We start from the raw sequence: 27,002 nt of genomic DNA on the forward strand, positions 1-27,002 counted from the left end.
GCGAACTTTTGCCCCACATCATGCGAATTTTTGCCCCACTGGTGGGGCAAAAGTACGTTTTTACTTCATGTCGGCAAACACATCCTAGCATTCATAATATTTATAATTATGTTCTAATACCTAGTTCATTAGACTCATGAATGATAATAGGTTCTATGTTACAAATAAAAAATTGTTTGCTCTATTAACATGACAGATATTTAAGTCCAAATATTAAGTGCGTCCTTTTGCCCCACTCTACTCTATGTATAATTTCAGATGATAGTAAATTTTTTAAGCAAAAATTAGTGGGTTAAATAATGACACTTTTATAGACAAATTTCTGCTTAATAGATTTAGCATCTCAGTTTGTCGCTAGTGATAGAGTCCTGCTTCCAAATTGAGTCTAAAAAAAATTTGCAACAAGCTAAATTATGCCTTAATGCAATAGTACGTTGACAGCAATCACACTGAATGAGCCCTCATACTTTTTAAGTGGTGATAATGTATCCAGTGGTGGAACCATGAAGGGGGGAGGGTGGTTGTGCAGGGCTATGGAATGACCAAGTATTTATATATTAAAATTAAATATTCTATATTCTGAATTGTTTACAGTTTATAGGTTATCATCTGAAGTGTAGCAAATTTAAGTTCAAATGTAGCCATGTGTCTGGTTTTTTAAGTAGGCAATTTCACCATGGCTAGACATGTTATGTTGAATTATTAATTGACAACCAGTGGTGGATTTACAAATTTTCAAGGTATAGGATGTAAAGTTTTTGCCGCCCTTGCCTCTACAATTTTCATGTTCTAGATTATTTTTACAATCAAACAATTTCGTTGAAATTTCACGTAAAATAATGTTTGGATATATTTTTGAGCTAATAAAAGCTCAATCATGTGGGCAGAGGGCGCAGAGGTCGATTAATGGTTGGTGGGCGGCGAACTAGCTGTTTTACTCTAGATCTAGAATATGGAAGTTTGCTACATGGATTCACGGAACGTACAATGACAAGGGAGAGGGGAAAGTCATCGGCAAAATTTGTATAGACGTCTATCTGTAAAACATCAGAAAACAGAAAACCGGAATGGAGAAATCTTTTTGATTTATATGAGGTAGCAAAAAAAAAAAAATGGTCCCCAAATATGCCGCCCCAAAAATCTGCCGCCCTAGGCTCAAGCCTGCTGGTAAATCCACCACTGTTGATAACGATTACAAACATAAATATTTTTCAAAATGCAGACGATACCTAGGAATACAAACATTCAACTTAAATAACATGGCTGCTTTCTCACACGTTTTTATCGTCTGGAATTAATGGGGTCTAATTCAATCATAACCTGTATATTACTTAACCATGTGATTATCTGTGTACAGGTTAAGTTAATCATTCTTAAGTTTTTCAATCGTAAACCCATCTTTAGTAGGTGTAAGAAGGAATCTGCTTGGCAGTGTTGGCACCTATCAGAAAAATGTGTAACACAACACAAGTAACTACGGTTGTTTATAACGCATGGAAATCTCATGCAAGACGTCACCAACCGTATTAATTGATTGTAAAACAGAAGAAAACAAATTTTTCTCCCGGGGCCTTTTTTAATAATTCATATATATCATGAAATCATAATATTGTTAATAATTGTATGTAATTTTTTTCTTCCAAAGAGCGAAAGTTTAACAAGTGAAAACATGAAATATGTAATATAAAACATTATTACCTTTTAGGCACATAACTTAATCGTCTTTATTCGTTTTTGGTGCACTTCCTTTCAACAATGGAAAATGAAAACGCATGCCGAAACTCAAGAAGTTGAAAGCTGGTTGATGCTTTCGTTCCGTTTTTGCGCTGTGTGTAGTTTATAAACCGTTATTTACAAACATTGTTTATGAAATTTTTGTATCTTGAGTTTCTTTAAAACCCGGCTTAGCAATTAATTTAAATTTTACTCACTCTCCGAGACAGGAAATGAATATTTTTATTGTTAAGTTGGAAGGCTGAGAAAATACCAATTCCGCCGGCCCCCTGTCAACCCGGTTGCCATTGACAAATTGCTTGTTTATTAAAACAAAGGTGACAGTTAGTACGTGAACATAGTGGTTTTAGGTTCCATGGGGTCACGTTTCTGTGGGTTACTTCCTTGTTCAGAGCTGACAGACAAATGGTTCTGTAGTTTGGCCAGACTATATTGTGCAATTTGATGTCGCTGTGGGTTGTCGGTGCGTTAGAGAAAGGGCGTGACGTCGCCCGTGTGGGGACATGACTCGACCCCCGGACGCTATCTACAGGATAATTAACCTGGACCCGCTCTCAGCGACGGGCACGCTATGTAATAACGTCGTGGGCGCTTATGGCGTGTCCCACACGCCAAGCTGGAGTACACACGTGGTCAAACAGAAAAAGGACAAGTTCAATAATGTTGTGATTTATTGTCATCTACACGGTACAACCCCCACTTGAGCGCGTTACATAAAGAATTACAAAATAGGTTTAAACTGTTGAAAAGCCTTGCGGCGCGATCGGTTAACGGCAGTCCGGCCACCACGTGGTCATTTTTTCCAAGAAGAAACAAATGAAATACAGTGTTAGGCCCTGAACTTAAATACACAACGCACATTAAATAAATACAATAATAATACTTAGTTATAAATTAGAAGGGGACGAAGCACTGGCTCGACTCTGCCTCTTGCCGGGCGTTCACACACGCACATGTCGGCCGCGGAAGATTTGAATGTACGGGACGGAAGAAAGAGGGGAAGGAGGGTGGTGGCACATCGCGCCAGGAAAGCCGCAGGCCCGAACGATGTCGAATTTATAACTTTATTGACAGACAAGTGAAGCTGATAATGTCTTCTGTTCAAAAGGTCACACATCTATGTGCAGATTGAAACCTTTTTTGGAAGCTGATTGGCTGGTGTACTTGGTCGCAGGTTCCACAGAGCCCCCCAAAGTCCCTGGAAAGTACTGCCTTTATGGCCTGAAGTACAGTGCGAACACGCAGCAGGTGCGCCTGGTGCTGCTGACCAAGAACGTGCCTCACGAGTTGGTCAACGTGAACCCCAAGAGCATCCCCGACTGGTACAAGAAGATCCAGCCCGATGGACAGTTCCCCGCCTTCGACACCGGCAACCAGGTGCTGGTGGGCATTTCAGACATCATTGCCTACATCGACGAGAAGTTCCCTCAGCCGTCACTCTTCCCCGCTGGCAAGGACAGGAAGGCAGTTATCGCGGAAATTGAGCAGCAACTATTGCCGGTAGGTACCCTTTCATCATTGGCTTAGATAAACCATATTTACCTTTAAGGGGATTGGTGCACCAGCATCGTATTAAAAAAAAACAATATATTTGTTAATGATTCAGCTACTAGAGAAGATTTGAACCATTCTGGTGTAAAATTATTTTTTTAATTTTTTTATTTTAATTAAGTTATTGCTGATTTTCGGGAATTTTTTAAATTCAAGCTTTATTAATAAACTATAAAGAATTCAGTGGTAAAACTTTCGCAGATACATTTTCAGACACGGGAGATATGACTGTGACCATTATTTTATCTGTAATCATTATTAATTTAACGTATTTACAATTTGAATTTTAATAAATGAGCTGCTACGAAATTGCGTGATATTCATTTGCGAATTTAATAACATTCGCGTTTTCATTTGTAATTCAAACGCCAATATATCTGTCGGCTGAATGATTGACTTTATTTTAGTCTTTAGCTTATTGCAGTCGGACCTAAAGTAAAAACGTAGCTGTAGAAGTTTGAGCAGCGTGCAAGCTCGGATACGAGAAATTATGGAGCGCGCTGGACAGTAGTGACACCTTGCGACAGTTTCCCGAACTGTTTGCAGCCAGTGTTTTCTCTCGTTCCCACCCTGCCTCAGCTGTCTGCTGTTTACGAAGGGGAGACGGGATTTCGCGCGAAACTGATATGAAGGTCAACGTACTCATTTTCAGTAGATAAGAGAACGTGTTTGGTCTAGCTCGGCGTATAATTGAATGGTTATTCTCTGTTATTATTTAACACAGTGATTTAGCTAGATGTTTTTTGTTGTAAGCGTGAGATTTATTCAGGAATAAAATGCCGAAGAAACCTCCACCAAGCATAGTACACAAAAGAACAAAACTATCGAAAGCCATTAGAGCGCTTAGAAAAAAGAATAAAGAAAGATAAGAGATTATTTTATTATAGCTTTTTTACCATACATTTATTTTTCAGAGTTGCGTATGTACAACGCGATGGACGCGATGCGACAACATAAAGATGTGTAAAATTGTAAACATGCTTTTTTTTTCCAGCAATGCGTGAACCATTCATAAACTATACTCAACATGTATCCGTATGATTACGTTTGAATTTTTTTTATGACAGGCATCAATGTTAACAAGTTTATTAAGCCACAATATACTTTTTTTTCAGAAAAATAAGTGTAGCAGAAAACACTCAACATAGTCTCACACAAAATCAGTTTACATGAATGCAGTTTTAAGAAGTAAGCTACGTAAATAATAGTTAAACATTATTTAATATATGCTGGTAACGTTTCCAAAGTATCAGCTTCGCCTTCATTCACGAACAATATTCGTGGCCTTATTTATTTATTTTGCTGGCGTTTCGTTGGTGACTGTTAGGACTGCAAAATTAGTAAACATTTTTCACCCTATCCTGAGTTAAATCTAAGTGTGCGCGGTTAGATGAGGACCTAGATGTGTCTCATGCTTACGCCTTTACACTCTACTCATGCGGGTATTAACCATGCGCGTAAGGGCGTGTTGCCAATGACCTGTACGATAGTCAATCCTCTACGGACTCGATAAATGTCACCTGCTCATTGGCTACTTGACTTGTGACAACTGTTTGTTATAATGCCTGTGATTCATCGTTGATTTTGTTAAGGAGTTTTCAGGGATTCAGAGCCTCCCATTTAACTGTGGCCGAATTGAAGAAGCAGTACAAATGTTACATGCTTGAATTCATAGCGAATGGAAACCACAAATATTTACTGATGTAGTGGTTGGTAAAAAAAAATATTATTCGTATCGCGTCCATCGCTTCGCGCCATGGTGGCTCCTATATTATATGGATTTACAAAATATAACGATTCATTTACGACACTTAAGATAAGGTGTGTAGGATTTTAAGAATTCACTTGAATTAATATTTAAGAACATATTTCAGGATAACTTGTGAAGACGCTCGTACAGACGGCACCGGTTGTGATGATTCATTGTTAGGGACACCTGTATTTCGAGAATACATTTCGTGTCAAGGTATTTCACAAAATGCTGTAGCTTTTCTCCTGTGGTTATTGGCTGAGAGCGGTGAGAGGTGTCGTCCCGCTCTTGACGAGGCCAATGAGAATGTGGTCACAGTACTGCTGCACCCTCACAATTTGCCTTTCCTCTTATAAAAAGCTACAGTATTTTGTGAAATACCTTGACACGAAATGTATTCGCGAAATACAGGTGTCCCTACTCATTGTTACCAGAGCAGGGGCCATCTCGTGTACACGAAGTGGCATGCGAAACCTCAACACAACTCGAAAATCAGTGAGTGTTACATTGAAATGTGTCCGCTACAAATGTTCAGGAATTATAATTTTGAAATCGAGTAGAAATATTTCTGCAATTAGCATTAGGTATATTTTAATAGACATTGAAAGCGAATCATTTAGTAGCTTCAAAATCCAAATACCGGAATACATATAGTCTGTAACAATACAGACCTCACCGACTAGATATGGTCCAGATTGTTAATACTAACACATTTGAAAAAAAAACTGACTAGTTAATGAATATGTTGAAATTTTGTAAACCTGTTACTTAAGATGATTGGTGATGTAATAATGTCTCTTGGAAACTACATAAGATTTTAACTGCTTTTATTTCTCCATAAATTCGCAAATCACCATGGCGGCCAATTTACGATCACGATTTAGTTCTTAAATTTTAAATTAGTTTATTTGTTGAGAGCCTGGTACAATGTATCTGACCACTAAAGCGATCCGAGCCGCGTAGTGTATACTACTGCGAGGTTGCAGAAGTAGGCTCGGGTCGGGACGAATTTCGCTGTGAAGAAACAAAGGTTTTTAATACATAGAAAATTATCCCAAAGCCGAAATTTGTACAGTAGTAGAATGAACATTTATTAGTAACACGTCAAAAGTGTAAGTACTGCCGCAAACCTTGTGTGTCACACCGAAAACGAGTAGTTAAGTCCAAAATTAAATTTTTTTGCAACGATCCACAATAATGGATATTGCAAATGCAGTTTATGGAGTAGACCTCAGTATGGAACCCAAAATAATCTAGAAACATTGCCCTATCTGAGGATAGTGATAAAAAGCACAAAGTTTAACATGTTTCTATAAAATAGACCTTTTAAATCATTAAAGTTAACGAATTCACTTTCATTCAATTTTAAGGAAATATAAATACATCTTACATAAACTTAAAGAGCCCAACGTGGAAATCGCTTAAAGTAATCGTTGTTGCATATTTATTCATCTTTCAATTGGTATATTTTTTAAGTGTCTCATACAATTAGTCTGACTACTAAAGCGATCCGAGCCGCGTAGTGTATACTACTGCGAGGTTGTCGAAGTAGGTTCGGATCGAGACGAATTTCGCTGTTAAGAAACAAACATTTTTAATACATGGAAAATTATCCCAAAGGAAAAATTTTGTACAGTAGTAGAATGAACATTTCTTAGTAACACGTCAGAAGTTTACCGATGAAACTTTGTGATCACACCAATAAATGAGCAGTTGAGTCCTTAATGATAATTTCTACAATGATCCACAAAAATGTTTCGTAAATTTAATAACTTTAATACTTTTTTAAGTCGGTTCTCATTATGGCACCAAAGTAATATAAAATAATGTCCTACATGGTAACTGTGATAAACACCTCAAAGTTAAAACGTCCTATTATTAAATTGGTAATTTTAATCATAAAAGGTAAGAAAAAAAATATATTTTTTTATAGAAATTTGACTACATGTTACATAAATATGTTGAGCGTAACGTCAAAATCACTTCATAAATATTGTCTGTGTTTTTTTTTTTTTAAGGTTTAAATGTGTATATTTTGAGTGTCTGGTACAATAGTCTGACCACTGATGTATTTCAAGCTGCGTAGTGTGTGTGCAGCAGTGTTAAAGTCGCTCGTGCTGGGACGTTTTTTGCTCCAGAAAACTAAGGTTTTTAATGTATGGTAATTCCAGACTGAATTTTACTCTGAAAGAATAAAAGTTTCCTAACTGCAAGTGATTTTTGCTGCAAACGTAGATAAAAATCTTCCAGGATGCAATTTGCATAGATAAAAATGTTAGTATGATCGACTCTTTAATTTCTAAATTATAAATAAATAACAATAGAACTTCCCGGAAAGTTGTGATAAACTGACGATATTGCGCGAGTAGCAGACCCGTACGTGACTACAGAGAGAGGCTATTTTCCTTGACCGTTAGGATTTCTGGGACGAACACCCTCTCACAGCTGGGGTCATAAAATACGGTCAAACTCTTGCAAAAACATCCACCACCGCTCTTTGCCACTAGCAATTCAACGAAGTAAGCTAGGCGCAGCACTCCAATGAATTAACTTAGAAAAAAAATTACTAAATATGTAATTCTATCAATACATTTTACAACACAACTTATGTATTATTTATTTACTGGAAAAAAATAATATTATCATCCGAATTATGTTATAAAAGTGACAAAACTCAATAAGCACATTAACGGTGTATCGTTTTCTTCAATTGTTATATAGTAAAATAATTTCATACAATTAAATATATATATATATTTTATAATATAGGCTACATTAAAATTTTGCACAGTTCTGATCTAAAATAATATAATGTATTAGAAATAAAAAATAATTATATTTTTTGGTATTAAAATAATTTTTAATAATAAAATTTTTGTAACAAAATACGAACACACATATATAAAACCAGAGGTCCTCTAGAATTTTGATTTACAAGTTCCAAGCAGAAATTGTTTATTGTTAATTTTATTGTATCAAAAATGATTCATATATAAAAAAATAATATGTATATCTCAATAGATGTAACATGAATACACCCTATCATATGCATTAAATATATTTTAAGTAATCCATAAATAAGACCAAGTTTATTGAGTGTCGCAGTACGCAGCGTGTTTCAAAGCCCGCCGGCCGTGAAAGATCAGTACGGCCGCAGTACACTGCAACGCTCTGGCAGCTTTAATGAGGCAACTAATTATGCTAGACTCTTTATAAATATACTATATTAAAGCTAAAAGTATAATTAAAAACATTTATTTAGACATTTTTTCGCATTGGGCTCTTCAAATCGGTGTAAATCGTATTTTTATCTGGGTGGCAAAGATAAAAAAAAATATGTCTTGAATTAATCGCTTTATATCATATATATTAAAAATTTAAATTTTTTCTAACATTAATGGGTGTATTAAAGTTTCTAGATTATTTTGGTAAGTTTATGGACAGTCTAAATTAAAAACTGTATAAATGGGTAGCATTTTAATGGACTGATGCAAGTTGCTGTCACCTAGGACTTAAATGCAAATTTTCGGTGATAACGCACAAGGTCTACAGCGGTAAACTTTCGGTATGTTATTAAGCATAGTCAACTCTACCACAGTCCAAAATTCAGCTTTGGACAAATTTTTCACAGGTTGTCGTGGTTTCCTGGAGTAACATGAAAGTCTACGCGGGGAAGGGCGGCTACCTGATCCGAGAATGAAGGATAGGGCGAGATGGGAAGCGAAGATAAGAGCTGGTTGGGTGTCCGTGTTGGAGAGAGAGAGAGAGAGAGAGAGAGAGAGAGAGAGAGAGAGAGAGAGAAAGAGAGAAAGGCGATATTGTGGAAGACCTTCGAAAGATTCCCGCTAGATGGCAGGCCTCAGAGCTGCAATATTCGACAACCTCCCCTCACAGAAGCTCTCTCGCCACTAACTTGCCAAATCTCACCCGCTAGCTTATATACGTGCTGGCTGGCCATACAGTAGTAATAAACAAGCATTTATGAAACACTTAAGCTCATTTCCAACAAATTCTGACGAATGACTGTTTTTTGTCCTGCACCAATCCCCTTAAACAAGATGACTCCAAGTGTAAGACTACCTCTTTCTTAAATTACAGTGTTCCAATAAAACTTAAAAACTCATCTTTAAATATCAGTAGGTACGCAAACCATTCAAATCAACAAAACAAACTTTATTTTTTTTCTTTATAAAATTATAAATGCTACAATAAATTTTAATTAATAACTCAATTCATAAATATGATTCAATATTCTGTAATATTTAGTTTTGTATTAACTCTAACAAACATTGAGAAAATAAAAAACAGTATTATATTTTTACAACCTTTTATCTTTAAATCAAGAAGGAAACACTATTCACTCAAAAACAAGACAAACCTGAACTTAATTTAGTGAAAAGGCAGCTATTGAGCAGCTGCACTGGTAACTAACTATAAATTTTGTTACATATTTTTGTCAGTTTATGTTTACATTAACTGTTTGAACAAACATTTCAACTACTTTGTTTGAGTGGCATGTAGTATCAATGATTATTTACACAATCATACATAATTTTTTTTAAAGAATAACCAGAAATAAAATATTCCAATATGTTCTTACATGGATGTCATGAATTTTTCTCCACAGGTTGCCAAAGATACTAAAGTAATGTTTGACAAAAAGGGTGCCAGAACTTCACAAGAGACACATGAAGTCATCAAAAAACTGACAGAAAGACTAGAGTCTACTGGAAAACCATTTCTTAGCGGTGAGTAAGAATATCTGTTTATTTTTATTAATGAAATCACCATAAATTTTAAATGATTTATTCTACAATGACAATATTAACATGCCATCCAGATGGTGGAATTCTTAACATGGTAGCATGCGGTAAAATTTACATAAATTAAAATAATTGCTATCGATAAAACAAAAAGAGTACAAAAAATAACATTTTAAAAAATCTAGTGCCCATGTGTCAACTAGCAGCCTTAATCATCTTTCTATTTGCATCTTTTAACCTATTTCAGAGCCACAGAAGAAACACAGAGTGAATAAGTAATCAGACATTTAGAAAATGTAATTTTCACTGATATTACTTAAAAATACATGTAAAGTGAAGTTCTCCAATATGGCATGTTTAGGTCCACAGCCATTCCAGATCAGCAACTCTGCCAGACTATTGAACATCAAAGCCAATTATAGTTTGAACGTGAATACCGAAGAAAAAATATACGACACAGTGGTATTTAAAACCAGTTTTAATAAGTTGCTCTACAGAAAAAAATACAGATGAGAGTTGATCTTCAAAATATCATTATGTAAATGTTTCCATGCTAAACCTTGAAAATAAATAACAATTTAAATCAGTCAGCGAAACTAAAATTGTTATCCTAGATATTATAGGTGCTTAACATTGTAATAATTTTCATGTTTTAGCTCTTTATTCAAAAAGAGAAAATTTATAGTTATTGATGACATTTCATGTCGTTTAATTGATTTGATGTTGCGACATTACCCAAAAAAATACTCTGTGCACAGTTTTTTTATTTTGACAACTCTACACAAAACATCAACCTTCCCTGATACATCAGCAAAAATGATTTAATCTATGTTATAGGTTTAGCTATCACAAATTAAATATCATTTTAAAAAGATGCTTGAAAGTTTTAAATTTTGATTTAAATTTTAAACTCTTACTTTGATAGCATTAATGTAGTCTGTACTGTAGGGCCGCGACGTCTTGGCGTGTCGTTTTGCGGGGAAGAGTAAATGAGAGGGGAAGCAGCTGCGCGCGCACATCAGTCGCTATGCGGTTCATAGCAAAAACATCAGGCGCCACGCTCTCAGTCTGAAGTGAACAATGGAGCCTGACGCAGGACATTCAAGATACAATAAAGTAATACATAGTGGGGAGAGGGAAATTATAAGTAGTGTAATCCAGTGTTGTGATGAAGAAGCTGCCAACAAATGTCTGCTAGTACCTCTAACAAATGCAACCGAAAGAGCTGCGCGATACACAGGTATAAGCCAAAGATCAGTTTCGCGCATCCGAAAACACAACAGAGAGACGCCAAATAAAAAACAAACAACAACATTATAAGTTTTTCAATGCATTCCCTGTAATTTCACCCGCGGTTTGTTTGTTTTGCATTTGGCAATTTTCCAAACTTTCTGCACCGCTTGTTAGAATATTTTTTATCTACAAGTGTAGCAGATATTGCTACACATTATATTGCATTATATTACATGATATTATATTACATTATATACATTATATATTGCATTATATATTTTATGATATATATGATTTTATGATATATATTAATGTATATTATATTAATACATTATTTATTTACAATTTATATGTTTATATTTACACATATATATATATATATATATATAACTCCTTTATTTGACCGTTAAACAGCCTCTCATGTTTAATTATTCATTTCAAGCCAAAAAAAAACTGGGAAACGTTTGTTGTCAGTTGATGACTTTGATAGAAGAGTGATCAGAGACACTAGCCACGAATTTTATGCAGTAAAAAAAGACAAGGAAACTACTGCCAGTTTTGAAAGAAAAAATCGGATGGAGTTAGGGAAAGACATCGCTGCGTAAAATACTCAAAGAAATGGGTTTTGTGTGGAGAAGAAGCCAAAATAAGCGAATGCTTCTTCTCGAAAGATCTGACGTTGTTGCTTGGCGATAACGGTAGCTGACTCAGATGAAACAGTGCAGGGAGGCTGGGAAGAATATATTTGACATGGATGAATCCTGGGTTGACACTAATTTAACCTTTCAGAAATGTTGGCAAAAGAAAGGTGACGTTGAGGTGTAGGTAATGGCAACAGGAAATGCAGCGCACAGACTGATAGTTTTAAGCGTTGGTTCTAGGCAGGGCTTCCTTCCTGGAGCCTCTCTTGTTTATAAAGCAAGCAAAACAACAGGAGACTATAAAATACGCGAGGATGGTTTGTTATAAATATGGTTTTCGGACCCCTCGAAATTACTAAAATGGTTCTTTCAGAGTGATGTTATGGAAAAAATACCAACCCGTGCGCATAAAAGTGGTAAGGTTCTTGAAGTGCGTGAAAGTGTCATGTCGATCGTCTTCACATTTCAGCCAAACCAAATGGAAAAGTAAGCATCAGCGAGGGAGTTACATGCAAGTCTTAATTAATTGTGTTTCCTACAGCAACCCACAATTACAAATTTAGTTCTTAACTTTAAAGAATTGTATAGCTATGTTTAACTAAGCTGCCCAGTCGAGCAAATGGTGCACTACCTTTAAATAATAAATTACCGTAAAGCATTATCGCATCTTTGTATCATTAAGATCTGCGCTTTGTTGCACCGTACGTGAGATGGTTCTCGACCAATGTTTTCGGAACAGCATGGAGACTTCCAGGCCGTTGTTATCTGCGGAGCAGACAAGGAGGGACGTGTCGATTACAAGGTCGCTGAGCTCTAGGGAGTCGACCCGCCAAGACGTCGCGGCCCTACTATAAATTAACACAAACTACCATTAAAGTTTGTCAGTTTTTAAAAAAATTTGTTTTTTATTTTAAACTAATCCATTCATCAATAAGATTTACTTAACAGCCAGTTAAATTAGTAAATGAGGTACATTCACATTAATTACAATTGCAAACCTCAAGTTGACCCATAAACAGAAGAACTGATTTATTCACATAATGATATGACTAACTATTAATCAGCACTTCTGTATATACAATTATTATAAAGATAGTTCACTCAGATATGAATTTCTGATGGCCTATCTATCAAAATTTCTTAATTTCATAAACTTTATAACATGTATATATGAACCTAATAATTTGTAATTAATGTAAATATTAACAGCAAAAAAAGTAAGCTCCCAAAGCCAATCTACACAAAAAAAAATCTGATCCACAAACATTGCGCAACTTTCATGCTGAAATGTGCCTATTGTTTTAAAAAAAAAAAAAATTCACATCCAATTGAGGTAAAACATAAGAAGACTAAGCAAATATAAATTATTATGGTTAGCCATTTTTAATCTGTAGCCATAAAACTATTACATATGAAGAGTTAATATTATTTTTATGAATATTCATACCACCCTAAATAATTGATTACAAACGGCCACTCAATTAGATGCATTTCCCATTGAGCATAATGAATAAGACTGAATTTTCATCTATTGCATTTTGTTCTTCCACGCAGGGGACACTGCAGGAATTGGAGACTTCATGGTCTGGCCTTGGATTCAGATGGCTCAACTGTCCTTTAAAGCACATGGAGGGAGTGCTGATCAGGGACTACAGAAAGTGCCTAAAGTGGTGAGTGTATTGCACTCTTGATATACCTACTCTGTAAAGATATGCTGCTGTCAGTTTTATTTTCTGGTGTACTCAGTGGCCAAGATCAGTTACATCTGCACACCAAATCATGAGAAGATTGAAATAAACAGTGTATGTATCAAGAGATACTTAGTGAACTAATTACAGGACATTCTCAGGAAATTTTAATAAAAATGTTTAGCTTTTTTACCACAGTGTCATATTTTATATTTAATGTGACAATTTTTTTTGTTTTTTAAAGCTTCTCCAATGTGTGTGTGTGTATCAAGTCAAGTGAGGCACTAAAAAACCAAATGAAAGTTAACAAATGGCTGATAGAAATTAAAGCACCTTTTCTTTAAAGTAAGGACTTTCATAACTAGTTCACTTTCATTTCTTGATGACAACCTGACAATGGTTCAGGCATATCAACATATGAAGATTAGAGGTTTTAAAACCACAAAATCTATGAAGTAAATAATATCGAGCCATTTTTTAGTACGTAATTTAAGGAGAGAAGATGGTAATCTCATGCCCATTTCATCTTTAGTACCTCGATGGCTGGAGGTCAAAATATTTATTGTTATATGACCCTACAAAAATTCTTAATTATTTTAACTACCTAATTAAAACTACCACTCAGTTGCAATAAGATAGTCTATCTGATAGAGGCATGTTGTCAGGTTTATGATGTGGATGTAAACTTCTTGAAATTGATACAACCAAGATATAAACAAGCCAAATCAGAATTGAGATATTCTTTGTCATAATATTTGGCATGTCGTCATATTTAACTTCTCAGCAAATACTATACAATCACTATTACTACTCGCTATGCGAGCTATGGCACCTCTGAACAGAAGCAGCTACACTTATATCTAACTGTGGTTTGTGTAAACTGTGATGGATGACATGAGCGCTTACCTCAAGTTCTCTTTTTCAGGCTGCTTGGGACAAAGCTATGAGGAGCGTCAAGGCTGTTCAAGAAGTAATTGTGCCCGAAGATGAGTTTTTGAACCTCTTGAAATGAGCTGACGTTAACAATTATCCGTAGTGATAAGGTCTGCAAAGCTAGGGACTTTCTCTACCCTTAGTAATGTTCAAAATTGGTCTAAACTCAAGCTCTCTCTCGGTGGCTGCTCTGACGAAGACACTACTGCAGGTCACAAGCCAAGACTGGCATGCACTCAACCTAATATTACATATGTTTGAAACAAAAAATGTAGTATTTCATGCACACAGTATTAGTATGTATCATGAAAGTGTATTTATCGTTTATCAGTCAACGTTACTCTAAAATAATTAATGTATTAAGGTTTTGCTGGAAATTTATGTTTTCAGATAAATGTTAATTGAGAAAACAGTTAATAAATCATTATTTATATACATATCTTTCTTTTATTAAAGATTGGTTCTACTTATGCTAGTGATATACAGAAACCAAAATGCTTTTCTTTTAAAATGTCCAGAGCAATTTAGGAACATTAATAGCAAAAGTTAAGTTTGATGGAATACCTAGTCAGAAAAATTAAAACTCATTATCCAGTTAGCTCCTCTTCTCTCTTGGCTGAGTAAGTTCATTTAATCAAAGTAAAGCAATCAACATGTAGTTTTGCAATAATTAATTCACTGAATTTAAGTTTGGATGCAGGGTCAGTCTTTTGACATTTCTCTTGTGCAAACAAACAATATTCCGGCACCCCCTTCTACCAGTGGGAGAGGAAGATCTGGAATACAGCTCACAAACATTTTTTAAATTTAAACTTCAGAAATAGTTGGATTATTTTGACTTAAATATCAAGGTTATCAGATATCTCATACACACTACTAGTATAAAAAAAATCATAACAATTGTTTTAAAATATAACAAAAAAATTTGCTTTTTGTAAAAAAAAATGCTGTTCATATACTAGTATGTATTATAATTATTTGTTCAAAACCACTTGTATCTTAAGTTTTTTTATGACACTTTTAATTAAATTACCTTTCTTCTTTTTCCTTAAGTTTAAAAGGGGTTTGTGGGATTTATATACCTATTTCCACAGTAATTTGCTGGAAATTGAAAACTATTTTTAACTTTGTTTTAAACTCCAATTAGATTAGATTAATTTAAAAATTAGTTTTTATTAACGATTTTGTTAACTTTACTATGATATCTTTGTTGAGTTCATAGTATTTATTACAATACCAGCTGAAGTACCCAGCGTTGCCTCTGCTAAACATACAAAAAATATAAGGAACATCACTCACTAAAGACTTTCAAGTCTGTTATACAAGCATTTAAATGGGAAATTTTGATTTTAAAGTCCCATTGGTCACACAATCTCAGTGCATCAAGGCTGCACATCAGCAAAACTGGGATGCAAATCTTTAGCTTTATTTTGTGGGAAGGAAGGTAAATCCTAGGCAAGATGTGATGGACGCACCAAACGATATCGCTTTACAAAGTCAAGGCAACAACGCCATCTATTGACAAAGTTCGATACTAAACTGTTATTATTGGCCCCTTTAGATCGCTAGCAGCAGTGAGCTTTACTAAGCGGATAAGTATCGCCAGGGAGGATGGAATTGCCAGACCTTACTATATGACCGTGTCGTGGACATAAAAGACACAAACTCACTGACACACCTCCTATGATTTTATATTGAAAAACTGAATCTACCCCTTTTTCACTCTCTTAGGGATAGAATTTCATAATTACATGTAGACTATGTCACTCTCCGGCTCATAAACTATGTGCAAAAAATCATGTAGATTTTACGTACATCATCCTTTCATAAATGCATGAAAGGATCAACAGATAAACACACGTTCACATTTATAATATTAGCAGGAATAGTTGTGAATTGCCTGGACCATATTTAGACCCTGAGAAAATAAGTACAGTACACTCATTTAAAAATACTCTTCTTTAAATTTAAAATGGTGGAAAAAGTTGTAGTCTAGGGTTAGTCTTATTAGGTAATAAGTCAATAAATATAACCACCGTTCATGTTATTTACAAGTACTGTGTAAATTCTACATAATGACACTTAAAGGACTGGGCATTTTTGGGCGTTATAGTGTGTCTGATTTTAAGGCAAACAACATAAATCATTACAAAGATTTTTCTAGCTATAATTTTTGAGATTTCATCGAGTATCAAACTATGTTCATTTTATTCTATCAGTTTTATAGCAATTTTTGGTAGATTACTCAAAAGCTCTTCGAACAAAGTTAATTTTAAATTGTTTTTATCAGTTTCAACTTTAAAAACGCTTCTTTCACCACTATGGAACCAGTAGCATTAAAAGAATTCTCAAAGTAACAAAATTGTTGGGAAGGTGTTCATACAAACATTTTTGGTTATGAACACGTAAGCTTTAGCTGGAAAGTTTACAAAGCACATCATTGGTACATAACTTGCAGCTGTTTAAACCGTTCATCTCCATTCACATCACATTATTGTAATCACTAGAACACTGTGAAATCTGTACTGGCATCCTTCAACTCCTTCCTATCCCACATCCCTAGATTTTCAATGTCATAAATTTTTAACTCTTGCTGAGATTTATCTTTAAGTTTGCTATGTCAAGCATGACAAGAAATTCACTTTGAACTAAGTCCTCCCAGCCTGAACAAATTTATCTTCATTCTCACAGGAGAATTTTATTTTTGTTTTCCTTGGATGGACTTTGGTTTTTTTGCCAAATAGTTCTACAAATTATTTTGCATCTGTGATGATGTTATTGAAGTCTTCATCAAATATTATGTCTTCTAGATTGAAAACAAGAGCTTTGCAGTTCAGATATGACTTTTTGCAAGGCCTTATCGCCATGTTTATTTTAAACCGGATCTAATTCCCAGTTACTAAACAACACAGAAACGTGAAACTTAACTAACACATTACTTACCAAATCATTTTTCAAAAATTTGCTCCTGTGTACCAGCATTTCCAGAGTATTTTTGCTATTTGTGCAGTAGGTTCAAACTTAATTATTGTGAAGTAATTTTTTTGTTTTAGGAATAAGAAAGTTGAATGTTTCTAACAGTAAATAGAATGAGCAATAAAATGGTAATGTTTTAAAAATAATTAAAAAATAATTATAAAAGATATTAATAGTTTTTCAAACATTTTTTTGAAACCACAAAAATGTGCTCTTAAAATTATGTGTAAAAAATACAATAATGGAAGCTCGACCTCTCCAAGGAATCATGCCCTCATCAAGTGAGAGCATTTTCTTGGGTGTGTATACTGAGCAAAATTTGTCTGCAAACAAATCAATCACAGGTTGAATTTTGGTGAGATTATTGGATGAATCTGCATTACTGTTGTCACTGAAGTGCAGAAATTTCAGAAGTTGAAGAAACCTATTCCTACTCATTATTAAAATGGTGAATGGTAAATTTCCCTCCTAGTCCAGTAGACTGTTATTTTTGGTTTTTTGACTTTGCCCATCAACAACAAGAGGCCCAAAAACTGCCACATTTCTGTTTCTGTTACTGGTGTCCAGTTTTTGAAAGAAGAATTAGGGGTTATGGTGCCCTGCACAAGAAACTGCTATTCATAATATGACTTTGTTTGCGTGACAAACAACTTAATCAACTCGTCCGTGAAAAACAGTTTGAGGCAATCAAAAGGTCTCGGAGGGGGCAAGTTGCCATTATTTAGGGGCTCTGGAGGAGTGATTTTTACACCACTCACGCATGTGAATGGGATGTTCACAGGAAGTTTATCTGTTTTAGTCCAATTATCTGATGTGGAGCTGATTTTTGAAATACTTTTTTTTTAACTTGTTTACTTTATTCGTGACTTGCGCGGCACTTGACGTACCGGGAACATCACTTTCACATTTTGATGATTCCGATGAACTTTCAGACACTCTAACATAATCAACGTCTGAAATATTACTACTAATATCCGTGTTGTCATTTTCCTCGCCCGAACTATCAAAAATATTTGTTCCTTGCAATTTTACGTGACCGCGAAACCTTCACTTGTTCGCAGACGCCATCTTACTCAACTGAGAAAAAAATAACTCTTTCGATACGCCTTTGTTTCTGTTGTTAGCCAGCAATTGAAACGCGGAATACTGGAATCAATAGGTCGAAACATCAGCTATCGCCGTACCGCATAGCAACTTAGATAACTCGATCCTTGGGCAAGTAAGTGATGAGTCGACGAATGCAGTCGTGCACGATTGTTGCAAATGCAACGCACGGTACAAGTTAACACATTTCCGTGCGTCTCATTTGCGACGCTTGGCTATTAATGTGTTAACTAATTTTTTTTTATTCTTAAAGAGTAGTGGTGCACCGATATGACTTTACCGATTACCGATCCGATTACCGATTATGAGAGCAATAATCGGCAGATACCGATTCAGTTACCGATTATAATGAAGAAATTTTTTTAAGTGTAATAATGCACACAAAATTTTTTATTCCCATGTGAATTTAATAACATGATTAGGTAAAATTGAGAATACAGTTATAATAACAGTATAAAAATATATAAAATACACTATTAAGTCATTGAAAGGGGAAATTAAATTAAATTCTATTTTAATATTTGTTATTGTAAACAACTTGAACTACAGTCTAATAATTGTAATCCGTACAATACATATTTACCGTAATTTACAATGGGTAAGTTTTTGTTGCTGAAAACTAGCATTATAATCGACTATCACATAAGGTTGCATCAAGAAATTACCGTTTAACAATGTAAACATGCTGCTTTATTTTGTTCACTTGAGTTTATAGAAAAATGTTTCCACACTTCACTTTTTTTCTCCCTACTCGCCATCTCACTATAATTATATAAAAATGACGAAAAACCAATTCTAGCACATGTGAATTTATTTATGTTTACTGAATATATAAAATTATAAATACTTTTTCACTTTTCACGTCACATACAAATAACAAACGGATAATGTTACCAAAGACGCCCATAACGAGTTTGTAAAACGCAGTGATAAAAACCAGAAGGTATCGGGACCACGATTTTGAACCGCTACTATGACTCGAAAAGATCGATTGTCATAGAATCCACTGCAACTGTTTGTGGTATTTTGATTGCGTGCCATCTATTTTACTTCTCTGGCTATACGTAATGTACAAGGCCACCAAACAAAAGACGAAACGTAAATAAACGTGTAAGAAAAATGCATTTTTTAATGTTTGAGGCAATGAGATTTATTAAACTTAACGAAATATCTGTAATTATGATATGACGCAGTTAGATGAATTTTGTAATATATACAAATATTACCTTATTTCGTCCTAAAATGTGTAACAAAATATTACACGGTAAAAACCTACTTAATTAGGCCGGGACGTAAATAATCGGCAAAGTAATCGTTAAGATAATCGCCGATTACGATTAATCGGTAAGTACCCATAATCGCCGATTACGATTCATCGGTATCCGCATCGGTGCACCACTATTAAAGAGTATTTGTTCCTACCAAATGCACGGAGTTTCTGGTTTCGGAAGGCTACACAGAATCGTATATTTTCTCAATATAAAACACAGAGTGGCTGTAAGGCCTCAATCCTACTCTTCCACCAAATATTGAGAGTTTTCACTAAAAGTTGATGCATGTTTCACCAAATACCTCATCCATGTGAGCTGAACTCTAAAAAAAGTTAAAATATATCTTTATTAATACTAAAACAGTCAAGTACATAAGGGCAAGACAGGGTGACATCGTTAATGACAAATGAGTGGTTTCTACATGGCACAAAAATGCCCCATTATATCCATGGCCTCGCATGTTCTTTAAATGAATGTTCCTTGTAGATACCTTGAGTAAAACTTCTTTGTAACCTTTACCTGTAACATCTGTGATAAGTACTAAAACCTAAAAAGATCTTTAATCACAAATAGTTGTAGTCAGTGATTCATGCATAGGAATTAATTCTTCAAGTTCATTTTAATGAATACTTTTGAATTATGTTTTAGGTTATACATATTTTAATTTTTATCTTCCCTAATTTCTTACATTTACTTAAACTATTTCTGCACTTTCTAGATCTACATAGTCTGACGCCATGGTAGGCATCTTTGGCTCTCCCTTTTGTCTGGTGACCTACACAGCCACGTACAGTGAAACCTCCATTCTACGTACACTCACGGTTCTCCAAAATTTGTCCTTACGACCGAGTTGTACGTACGAACCAGCGAGGCCAAATTACGTCCATTTGTGGCTTACAATTTTTCATATTTTTAAACTTTTTTTTTTTTCGAAAATCTGTACGTACGAGCGAGGTGTACGTACGAACCGGGGACCGTACGAGCGAGGTTTTACTGTACTTCAATTACACCTAGGAATTGTCCTGCCCGTGTATTAATCACACTGGAAGTTTATTGCTGTTTACTAGACAAAAAAAAAAAATAATAAAATGACTACAAAATATAATTTATTGCATGAATCAACTTTTGGCTCAAGACGGTTACAAACCAGAGCATTTTTAAAGTAAATTTATACGTGTAGAGATACAGTAAAGGGGTAAAATTCATAACCAAACGTACATGGCAATGTACAGTCTATGAAACTTAGAGGAACGTAGGTGTAAATATGCAGTAACAAAAAATTAATTTTTAAAACTAAAATCTAGTTTACAATATCATTTTTAAAAAATTAACATTCTTTTAAACATCAAAACCTAAAAACTAACAAAATACAAAATACCGCAATAGTTAAAAAAAATTCAGAACATTGAAAAATTTTTTAAGTGTTTAGACAGTTTTGTATTATACCTAGATAAAAATAACATGAGCCAAATAAATTTACAAAATACAGGATACTGTGGAATGTAAATATTTGCATATGAAACAAGAAAAGCCTGTGGGCATTAAGCATTAAAAAGCCAAAGTGTTAAATGTTGGCACAGACAAATAAAATAAACAGCTGTCAGTTAAAATTCCTAAAGTTGATTATTTGTACATAAAAAACAAACTTTTGGCAAAATTATCAATCTTATAATATGGCACAAAATTTGCACCAAATTACATAGTAAGTAAAGGCATAGGTTAACCAGATAACATCTTTGCAGTTGCTCCCAAAATCTAAGTGGAACTCTCTACAAGGAACAGCTTTTAATGCTATAGAACCCATACATACATTTATTTAAGAATTTACAAGCTAGCAACTTACATGCTAAGGGTTCCCTACCTCACATATATCAACACAATTTAATAAAGAATAATAACCCATATTAAACTAAAATTTATGCAAAAAATTTAAAATTTTTGAAACAGCATACATAAACATTAACTTTAGTTTTACATTAACCTTAAGAATTTTGTGACTAAGCCATATGCAAACATAATTTAATTTGCAAATGAAACCAAACTTAGGAACTGACCAAATAAATTTAAGAATATAAAAAATAATCTTTTTGAATGCAAATCTTACATAGCTTAACCTATTAGCAATACTGTTACAAGAAAATTAAATATCTGTATGATTTTTACATGATAAATTGTGAAAATAATTCAAAACTTAACATCTAAATTTTTTTTAGGTTCTTCCTCAGAGCATACTGAGACCTACTTAGAGCTAGCTGGAATTTACTTGGCCAGTTCTATTAATATTTCATTTTTGACTCACTACAAATATTATTCTTGTTACTATGTAAAATTTCTGTACACTGTCTTAAGTTACACACCAAATAACAAAATAAGGAAAAGTTGTTTGCTTAATTGATTCAAATACCTTATATTTTAGAGAACGCAATCACAACAATCCATTCAGAGCATACTTTTAATAAGGATAAAACATATTGCACACAAAAGATAAAAAAATATTTTGCCCAAAATACTAAGTATTGTACACCAACAAACATGTCGGACTGGTTTGGACGATGAACACAAAAATTTTCAGTCAAACTAAACTTAACAAAGCAATGTTATCACTGAAATGAAATCTAAGCGTATTGGAAGCTGGAAAACACACCACTCTACTATACCCAAAACAAAATACGTACATCACTGGCCACATCTTTTATTCGTATGTCTCCCTGCGGAATTGCACTTGAAAACCCACAGATAGCCGCAAAAGTGAACAATCAATGGGGGATAAAGATATATGTTTTTTTTTGTTAATAAACTTTACAACTAAAAATTAAAAAAAAAATAACAGTTTATAATTATTGCTAGAAGACATCGCGGTCATGAAACATGAAATGACACCATGCACGTAGACGACGACAAGGGGTGGTCAAGGGAAGGCGAGTCTCTTGAGGTTGGTGCGCTTGTCGCCGGCCCAGGACTTGGAGCGAGCGCGGAAGTGCCGCAGCTCCGTCTCGTGCCTGGGGTCCAGCATGGGGCAGTAGGAGCTGGGCTCGCACAGGCTGCCATGCTGCTCGAAGAACTCCTTGTAGCCTCCGTGGAGCAGGTACAGCTCCGGGTAGTGGAGGACGGGGTAGCGCGTTTCGTTGCAGCCTCGGTCTCTGTTGCGCAGGAACCGCGAGCTGGAATCACACTTTCCCTTCAGGCAACTGCCACTCGACACAGCTCTGCATAGTGATAAAGAGTACTAGAGGGAGGATTTATATTGTACAGTTGTGCACACAACTGGCTAGGTATCATATGCTGAGTTAATTACATCATTTTCTTACCATTACTGTTATGAGAGCCTTTTCATGTAAAACTATGATACTTGCTCTCTTTCATTTTATGTTTTGTCTTAAGTTATCTCAGGAGATATTTACTTAACATCTAATGGCAGTAAAAATTCATACAAGTGTCCATACTACCGATCACTTGCATGGCCTCTTACAGTTCTAAAATAATGTTTAGTAATGTGTGGTGAGAAAATTTGTGAAGAAAAGAAGTATCAAAATAAATCTAAAGAAAAATCCCTTAATAGCAATGACAAGAAAATGAAATAACCAACTTTACGTGAGAGAAGTAGCTGAAAGGGCCCCACTACCTGTTCTCATGTACAAAGTGCAGTGTTTCAGAAAAAAACAATTATTTAATAACTGTTCAAGATACCCAAGCGGGGTCTCATTATGAAAAGCATTTAAGAATATGATGAAAGCAGATGAGAAGTTCTGTTTCTGTTTTCCGCTTTTAAATTAAATTCTATTTTTAGAAGAGTGAAAATGGCTGAACATGATTTTTTCAGAATAATATTTAGCTATGAAACATCCTGTAAAGATTGCTGAAAGCACTCAAGGGACTTGCATTATGCCTTTATTTTTCATTTCTCTGGCATATGTTATAGTCACAGTTCAATCTCATAATTGATAATTGCCCTATGAACAACTATATGACTGTGCGCCCGTGTACAGCCTTGTGCTTGGAGGCAAGCCCATGCTACAAGCACCAGTGAGCATCACACTTATCCTCCCGCATCACTGACAGACAACCCTGGTACATGGGCCACTTGAAGCTCGGGTTCAACACCTGTGTTGAATTATATTTTTTCAGATTTCATATTTTTAATTATTATTTTTAAATCGGGACTATGGAAGTAATATAGTAGGTATTTTTCAGCTGTAGAAAGTCAGAAAATGACTTTGGGTAAGTATCCATTATGCAATTAATTAATTAAGAATATTTGCCTGGCTTTTAACAAATAGTACATAACATAAAGCATATTACTGCTAGGATAATTTTCTAAAAAATACAATACTTGTATATGAAAAGCTTCCATAGAAATTGTCACGAATAAATTAGATGGAATAAAAATGGCATTACCCAGCTTGGGAGAATAAACTGAGTCTAAGGTGGGTGCATAAGGTCTATGGCACAAGAACAGTAAGGGCAAAACTGGCATGCACGTTTCATGCTTATTCGCTTCTCCTCACAAGGCTCATTTAACTGGAGCAGTCTTTACCTGCAATTTACAGCAAAGGGACCTTTGAAGGGGTGATTCTAAATGTTAAAAACAGATTAATAAAATTTAACTTGTCTTGCACCCTCCTTTACATCAATATGTTTGTAAAAATACTCAATTTAGCATTTTTCATTGTCCCACAAAGCATAAAAACAATGGCAAAACTGAAACGTGTATGGACAGTCAACTTAATGATATTTATGATAAAATAACATTAAATAATATTCTGCAGATTTTGAATACGTACAACATTTTCTGCTTAAACACTCCACACACTTTGGCAGCCCAGCCCTAACAAACATCTTAAGCCCAACCTTAAGAAAAAATGGTTTAGACACCAACCACCAAAAGAAAAAAATAAATACATATTAAAATGAAACTCACAGGTTAGGTCCCCTTTCTGATGAAAATTCACAGTGGAAAATTAGGATATGACGCTTCCTATTTTCACCTTCTTGTAGCTCTGGTTTGTCTAACTCTAGCAACTCTTTCTGGATAAGCTCTTTCGTAAAGATGTTTTTCGCACCCCTGATGTGGCCACCTTCATATTCATATGGATAACTGAAATGAATATCATACATTATTGTTAACACATTTCACTTTCTTCATGAACAACAGTGAGCAAAAATACACTACGTAGAACACAACAGTTGCAATGCTTTTCTTTTTTTTGAATTTTCATAAGCTATTGCAACTAAAAATTTAAAATGCTATTATTTTGATATTTATATATTTGCTACACATACACAAACACACACAACACCACTTTTATTTTCTCACACGCAATAAATACAACATATTTTTGAAAGTAAAACTGTTCTCACAGGAGCCACCACTACATAATATTGCACTGGGTGCAAACAAACAAATATCACAAAATGTGAATTTAGTGGCACCTCGCCGACCTCTTTGTATTTCCCCTCTTCCCCCTCCACACCCTTTATCAACAGCTCTTCTGCTCCTTTCCCTACTTGCCCCGCTCCTAGTGTCACGCATGCTTACACAAGCTTTTTGTAGGGCTTAAATATGCTTGTATCCTCTGGCCTCAGCCTTATCATTACTGTCATTACCTGAGAAGATAGTTGTGGTGCTGCATGGGTCGCAACTGAGGCGAGTCATGGCTGTTACCTAATTTCTGTTGGTTAGTTTGTTTCGTGTGGTGGTCAACTTGTAATATAAATGTAATTGCTAATTAATATTTTTAGTTTTCCAAATTCTTGTTTCAGCTTACCAACTCCTAAATTTAGTTTAGTTTGAACGTAGTTTGTGCATGTGGACCATGGATATGTTTTTAACAGCCTTGTTTGCGTTTGCCATGACGAGTCTCAGTGTGTCTTCCAGTAAGTTGCCCTTTGTTTTTTTGTCACAATTTTACGGGGTTACTCCCTGTTGAACTAAGTCTTTTTGTATGCCCTGTGTTTTCTAGGTTAAACCATTTTGAGAGCACGTTTTCATGATGTCATTTTGCCCAAAAATCAAAGCATCTATTGTTTTGTTCTGCTCGTCCCTTGAGTGAAATGTTTGATAATAACATGTTGCTTTATTACATAATTTTAATTCCTATCTGGTGTAATTTTGTATCATCCGTTTTATTCTTGTGCTCAGTCACAGATTGAGTTGGGAGAAATGATTACCTGTAACTATTGCTGTTTTCAGGTTTTGCTTGATTGAATTGTAATTTATTAAAGTTTTTTTTAGAATGTGTCGCTCAGCCTCAAGACATTTTTACAGAAATATGGCAGCGTCTCTTTAAAAAATATATAAAAATATAATAGTTAGAAGCTGGAAGCACAATAAAATTGAAGAAAAACTTTTGGCTTTGCTAAGCAAATTCAAGCATCTAGTGTACCATCAGTAATACATTAAATTTTTTAACATAGCTTGAGCCCAGTTGTAAAAAAATTCAAACACTGACAAGTGCTAAACTAATATTTCCTGCTTATAATGTTTTTTTTTCCCCCTTTCACCACCTTGAAAAATGTTATAACAGGGTTATATTTAGTAATAACCTTCCATATTGTTACTGTAGTTTAGATAATTTATTATTTTATTTATCAGACATATAAGGCATACATCAATGGATTAGTGAATTAAAATGAGACCTGCACAGATGTGTGTGCTGGAATGATACTTGCTTTGCATAAACATCTGACAAAACTAAATAATTAGGTGTCCAATTTAAACTTTTGGTGAAATTGGACCAAAAAAAGCACACTACTGATATACTAAATCCACTCAGAATAAATTGCAAGAGAAACCTGAAGCCACGCATACAGCATTCCACAACATATATTTCAACTCCTGTTACAGTACCAAAGTGGTGAGATCCCTCCTCCTAACAATAGTTAAGGTGCAAGGAAACACTGCCACAGTCATATTTCCTACCTACTTCCCATCCAAATAGCTCAGCTTCCACACTTGCACACTTGACACACAGAAGTAGTCGTGGGCGGACTCACCGGCAGTCAATAATCGAGTAGGACTCGATCTGTTGGGAGAACTCCCCCTTCATGAGTGAAGCCAGTGTCTCGCAAGATATCGTCTTCAAGTCCTGGTGCCTGCCTGGTATCAGGGGCAGGGCAAATGGTCTGCTGAAGTCCCCTATCAGGTCTGGCTGAAGAGAAGCTGTGGGGGAACAGGACAAAGTAACTCACTGTTTACTGCTCTGCAGACAACACCATATACGCCTATATGCCACCATCTGCATGGGAGTAAAAATTTTTTAAATAGTTTAAATTACATTAGTAACATTAAGAAAGCTCAAATTAAATATCTACAACCATCCCAAAACACGAGTTGGAGAAAAGTATCATGCATTTACTAG

At 34.9% G+C, this 27,002-nt stretch overlaps 2 protein-coding genes across 6 annotated transcripts in view; one reads left to right on the plus strand and one right to left on the minus strand.

Moving 5' to 3' along the window:
* The window catches only part of LOC134530671 (glutathione S-transferase omega-2-like), a 29,051-nt gene extending 14,321 nt beyond the window's left edge, over positions 1-14,730 (plus strand). Inside the window, exons 2-5 of the mRNA XM_063365720.1 lie at positions 2,909-3,234; positions 9,663-9,783; positions 13,227-13,342; positions 14,286-14,730. Coding sequence (XP_063221790.1) covers positions 2,909-3,234; positions 9,663-9,783; positions 13,227-13,342; positions 14,286-14,372 — 650 coding nt within the window. The 3' untranslated portion in view covers positions 14,373-14,730. The remainder of the gene's footprint in view (positions 1-2,908; positions 3,235-9,662; positions 9,784-13,226; positions 13,343-14,285) is intronic.
* A 5,241-nt stretch (positions 14,731-19,971) lies between these two features.
* Positions 19,972-27,002, minus strand: part of LOC134530669 (M-phase inducer phosphatase-like) — a 157,398-nt gene continuing 150,367 nt past the window's right edge. For all 5 annotated transcript variants that reach the window (XM_063365715.1, XM_063365719.1, XM_063365718.1 and 2 more), the window contains 3 exons: positions 26,638-26,803; positions 24,563-24,739; positions 19,972-22,805 (listed from right to left, as the gene is read on the minus strand). In XM_063365715.1, the coding sequence (XP_063221785.1) occupies positions 22,553-22,805; positions 24,563-24,739; positions 26,638-26,803 (596 nt within the window). In that variant the 3' untranslated portion in view covers positions 19,972-22,552. The remainder of the gene's footprint in view (positions 22,806-24,562; positions 24,740-26,637; positions 26,804-27,002) is intronic.

The sequence above is a fragment of the Bacillus rossius genome, chromosome 3, assembly GCF_032445375.1.
Source record: "Bacillus rossius redtenbacheri isolate Brsri chromosome 3, Brsri_v3, whole genome shotgun sequence".
Taxonomy (NCBI): Eukaryota; Metazoa; Arthropoda; class Insecta; order Phasmatodea; family Bacillidae; genus Bacillus; species Bacillus rossius.